Genomic DNA, 5,246 nt, shown 5'->3' on the forward strand with positions numbered 1-5,246 from the left:
TTATAATACAGACTATGCAAGTTTTGGTGAAATGATCTGTTGCATTTCCAGGTATTTTGTTTATTTTATTTTATTTGAGCACTGTGAGGGGCATGTAAAGTCGCAGATTTGGGCATCCTCCTGAAGATTTTCAGAAACAATTTGTTCACACTCTCTTTGAGAAAGTGTCTGGAGTACAATGCAAAGAAATTCTCAGAGATTCTGTATCATGCTGCTTTAGGTTTTCTATCACCCCAATAAAGCTGCTGTGGTTTGTCTCGTGCATTTGGGTTCTCTCGCCAGCAAATCATGACATTACTCTTCTTTCCTCTTTTGAGTTTGCATGGATACAGATGTGAGAGTCAGAATGTAAAGTGATGATGATGATGAATTTGTCTGATATCAGAATAATTTTCCAACTTGTGTTTGGGGACGTTGGCTACCTAAGTGTGCATCCCTGGACTTTCATAGTTCCGATGTGCAAGATTTCTGCTCATGTTCAAAATTTTGTGGCTATTCCCAATAAATCCCACATATCTACAATGATTTCATTTCAGCTGTGTTGACTGAAAAGAAGAAAGGCGACACAAGACTGGTTAAGAAACAACCTTTGTACAAGTTTACGATGAACTGCTCTTATCAAGGGATCGTGGGGATATGCAACATGGCATCAAGGTGACATGTATTTATCTTGGGCTTTTCACTCCCCTCTTCTCCTCCAAAATGTCCATAAAAGGCCTTTTTTGTTCCGGTGCAGTTGGCTTTATAAAGTGATGTTCAACCACATTGCATTATGATGCGTTTCTGTCACTTCAGGGATCGCTGTAAGTATCACCAATAAATTCTCCTTTGTTCTGCTTTAAGAATCCTCGTCTAAGCTGAATTTTGAAGAACTGGAATAACTGGGTAAATATGTTTTGTATCATTATTGCAGATATTTTGTTGACATGGTTGGGGTTAGGTGTGTTCTAGGCCTTGTGGCCCTTTTGGCAATCTCTGTCTGGGCTGAAAGTGAGGTAAGGAATTCTCCTTTTCTAGCACATCTTGACTGATTTGGTGGAATAAATGTGGAACAAATGTCATTTTTCTCTCTTTCTCTCTCCCTTTTGTCTGTCAATAACTCCTGGAAAATTCTGGAATCTGTAAGTTTACCATTGTTCTTTAGTTTTCTACTTTCAGACAATATTGCAGATTCCCACTTGATGTGCTTCTCCTCTGAAGTGCTTTCCTGACTTTGTTTTGCACAAAAAGCTAATTTTGGAACATGTTTGCTATATTTTTAAGACTGGTGATGCAATATATTAGAGTCACATGTATCACAATACAATGTATCACAACTGACAACTGTGGTTTTCAGTCACTTCCATTAAGAGCTCATTAAGATCACATCGTTTGGCCAGTATGAAAAGGAGGAATAATTGCTTGCATCTGACAAATTTACTGACAGTGAATCCATCCTTTAATTGTAAAATATTCTTTTTAAAAATAAAGTATAAAAACGTTTATCAAATAATTATTTACTTCTATGATCCTTGCTGGTAGATCATCAGTATGCCAACAGCACTTCTTCATTCCTTTTTGTGCAGGATGCTAAGGTTCTGTCAACTTCAGAGCGAATTGAGAGAGCCAACAGAGATATTGGTGAGAATTTTTAAAGCCATAAAAAAGTTTAACCCTCTTTTCTCCTCCCTGGCCTTTTCTCAGAATCTCAGTGTCTTTTGTGGTACTCGGATCCTTTGGACTATCACAAATATTTTAGATCTCAGTAAAAAGGGAGAATGATGTAAGAGTGAATCAGACAATTGAACTGATCAATGTGTTTGCTGCAGTCCGTTCTCCTGATGAACCCTACATAGTGGATGATATTGCATACGGCTCGGAGGCGGAGAGAAACGCTGACCCCTGCACCGCTTCTGGCTGCATGTGGCCCAAGTCCGCTGATGGACATGTCTACGTGCCCTACACCCTTTCCAGCGTGTACAGTAAGGAGTAAACTCATCTATGAATGCTATTCTCTGCACTTATCACCAGGAACATGGTGTGTTGCACTGCAGACATTTTTCCTGCAAAATATCACAGGATCCTGTTGGTCTAGTGGTGGATTAAAATGTGTTTTCCATTTTTCCAGCCTCTCGTGAGGTGGCAGTCATCGAGCGTGCTCTGCAGTCCTTCGATTCTTTTTCTTGTATCCGTTTAATCAGACGCACAAACGAGAGAGACTACTTGAATATCCAGAGTCTTAATGGGTAAACATGAGCAAAGCACGTTCTTTCTTTGCCCAATCTGTCCAAGAAAACCTGTATTTAATTTTAATATGTTCACTAACGTCACTATTTTTTGTTTGTTTAAGGATTAGTTAAGGATTTCAGACTGTAGGTGTATAAACACTAAATGTAACTACTAAATCATGCAGCGGAGACTTTTGTTCGATTAATCCAGGCCAAAGTTTTTCACTTTCTCAACCAATCAGAACGAGTAAAAAAGAAAATATTCATAATGGCAAAGTTTACTGCAGTCCCCCAAAATTCCATTTCCATCCATACAAAATGTTTCCTATTGTTTAAAAATGGCTGTGCAACCACACTTTTCTGTGTATGAATTAATGAAGCACCACATTTCTGGAGTTGGTAGAACTCCAGAAATGGTAGTTGCACTGGATGGTGAAAAAACAAAGCAAAGACATCTCACATAGAACAGGTTTTAGCAACATATTTAATACTTGCAGGATTGGTTAACTATTCCCTGTTGTGTTAACATGAAACATATTTCAAAAAAGTTTGTGCAGTTACAGATTTGAAAAAAAAGAAGACATTTTTGCAGCTTTTGTAACAAGATTTATTTTGTACCTTTGTAGGTGCTACTCCTACATCGGCCGTCTTTACTATGCGCAGGAACTGTCCCTGCAGCAATCAGGCTGTGTTTACTACGACACTGTCCAGCACGAGGTGCTCCACGCTCTGGGTTTCAATCACGAGCAGACACGTTCTGACCGCGACGAACACATCCGCGTTTTGTGGGAGAACATCACTCCGGGTTTGTCTGTTTTCACTTTTCACTATCCATGACAGCAATATAAATAGAATACAGAAAGAAAATAATTACTGGCACAAAATATAGGATTACTTGGGCATTTTGAAAAATGTGCTGATTGGCTTTTTGTTTAACCAAAGGTTGAATCCAAAGACAGCTACAGCTGTCACAGCTATTCTGTACTTCAGGCTTTGCTTAGCTTTGCACAAACAATGTCGACGGACAAGAAGCAAATTCATAATACCAATATGTCTGTCGATCATCATTATAACCCATTATAACCCACTTATTTCACGTGAGCAAAAACCAGTATTGGAATCGACGAGCACACAAACCTTCATAGTGCGTTATAAGAAAGCAAAATGCAATACATCATAAAATGCCGAACTATCTGAACACTCATAGAAATGTAGAGTGGACTAAAGCCACAGAAACAAGAAAAAGAATGAATAATGGAGCTCATGGTATTTCTGTCTCTAGGAATGGAGCACAACTTTGACAAAATCAACACTTTGAACCAGGGAACCCCCTATGACTATGGCTCTGTTATGCATTACCACAAGTAGGTATCAATACCAGCAGCTCCGTGTTACAGCTGTGGCTGCCATCATCATGTTGGAAATTATGAAAGATGTTCAAACAGGTGTTAAAGTGCAATGAAAACTGAGTGAATGTGAATCAGAATTTTTCGTATTGTTCTCTCTTGTTTTTTTCTTCGAAATTGTGTATTTCTTAAATATTTTTATACTCTCTATTTGATATTTTGTGGTTTATTCTGGCTTGGTAAAATTTCATAGTCAATTTGGCAAATACTTATTGTACAGTAGGCGTAATAGCTTTCAGTAACTTCCCTTGGGAAAAAAACACACCCTGTGTTTTCAGGTACGCCTTCTCCAAGAACAACCAGCCCACTTTGGTGGCTATCCCTAATTCCAATGTGGAGTTTGGATATGCCACTGAGATGAGTCAGATGGACATCCTCAGGCTCAACAGGCTGTATGGATGCTGAACAATCTCAGGTTATTATCCTAAGTTCATCGTATACTATTCCCCACACTGCATTGTTGAAAATGGAGTGAATTTCTCATAATAAATCTTAATGTTTTTCTATCAGACAGATGAGCAGCATGATGCAAACAATCCAACTCTTCTTTGAAAAATATCATCATCATCATTGAACAGTCACTTGATCAACAAAATAAACATTTTAAAATAATTCAATAAACCTCCAATAAAGCACCTCTGTGTGTGTGTTTTATCTTTAAGAGTGATTGTTTAAATCATGACATTTTATTTTGTCATTGCGTTCTTTGTGACTCTAGTTACTTTCCTTCCTTTGTGACCGTCTAGCCCGTTCATATTTGTTTCACTTGTTTCATTGGTTTTTACTGGTCTGATCAGTCTGTGTGGATATGGCCTCACTTCTCCCCTTTTCAGCTGTCACTTAGATTAGATTAGATTAGATTAGATTAGATAGAACTTTATTAATCCCTCGGGTGGGTTCCTCTGGGAAATTCGATTTCCAAAAAAGCACAGCACCGACAGAAGTTACAGAGTTACAGAATAGTATATACACACACACACACACACACACACACACACACACACACACACACACACACACACACACACACACACACACACACACACACATATATAAATACAGAGACAATATAAATAAAATATATGAAGGGGATAAATAGAATAAATAGGAATAAAAAATAAAAATACAAGTGAATTTTGCACATTTCAAGTATTGAGGTCTATTGCACTGTTGACTATTTACAAAAGTATTGCACACAAGGTATTGCACAGTGAGGTGAAGAGGCACTACAGCTTAGTTGTTGCCCCCTCCTTTGTCCTCCTGTTTCCCCTCCCTCTCCCCTCCAGAGAGGAGTTAAACAGTCTGATGGCGCGTGGGACAAAGGAGTTTTTAAGTCTGTTAGTTCTTGTCTTGGGGAGAAGCAACCTGTCACTGAACAGACTCTTCTGGTTGTTAATGGCCGTGTGCAGAGGATGCCCAGCATTGTTCATAATGTCCAGCAGTTTCTTTAATGTCCTTTTCTCTGCCACTGTCACCAGAGTGTCCAGCTTCATGCCGACCACAGAGCTAGCCTTCCTGATCAGTTTCTCCAGCCTGGATGAGTCCTTCTTTGCTGTGCTGCTCCCCCAGCACACCACAGCATAGAAAAGTACTCCAGCAACCACTGACTGGTAAAACATCCTCAGGAGCTTCC

At 39.0% G+C, this 5,246-nt stretch overlaps 1 protein-coding gene across 1 annotated transcript; it reads left to right on the forward strand.

Moving 5' to 3' along the window:
* Positions 1-926: 926 nt before the first annotated feature.
* On the forward strand, positions 927-4,247 carry LOC308392561 (high choriolytic enzyme 1-like; the record flags this gene model as incomplete). Its single annotated transcript, XM_080875639.1, has 8 exons — positions 927-995; positions 1,566-1,620; positions 1,809-1,961; positions 2,108-2,225; positions 2,834-3,012; positions 3,490-3,571; positions 3,892-4,028; positions 4,124-4,247. The coding sequence occupies 7 exons, from the start codon at positions 927-929 to the stop codon at positions 4,016-4,018; spliced, it is 783 nt and encodes a 260-aa protein (XP_080731765.1). The 3' UTR covers positions 4,019-4,028; positions 4,124-4,247.
* Positions 4,248-5,246: the final 999 nt, after the last annotated feature.

Source organism: Rhamphochromis sp. 'chilingali', assembly GCF_963969265.1.
Source record: "Rhamphochromis sp. 'chilingali' genome assembly, chromosome: 2".
Lineage (NCBI taxonomy): Eukaryota > Metazoa > Chordata > Actinopteri > Cichliformes > Cichlidae > Rhamphochromis > Rhamphochromis sp. 'chilingali'.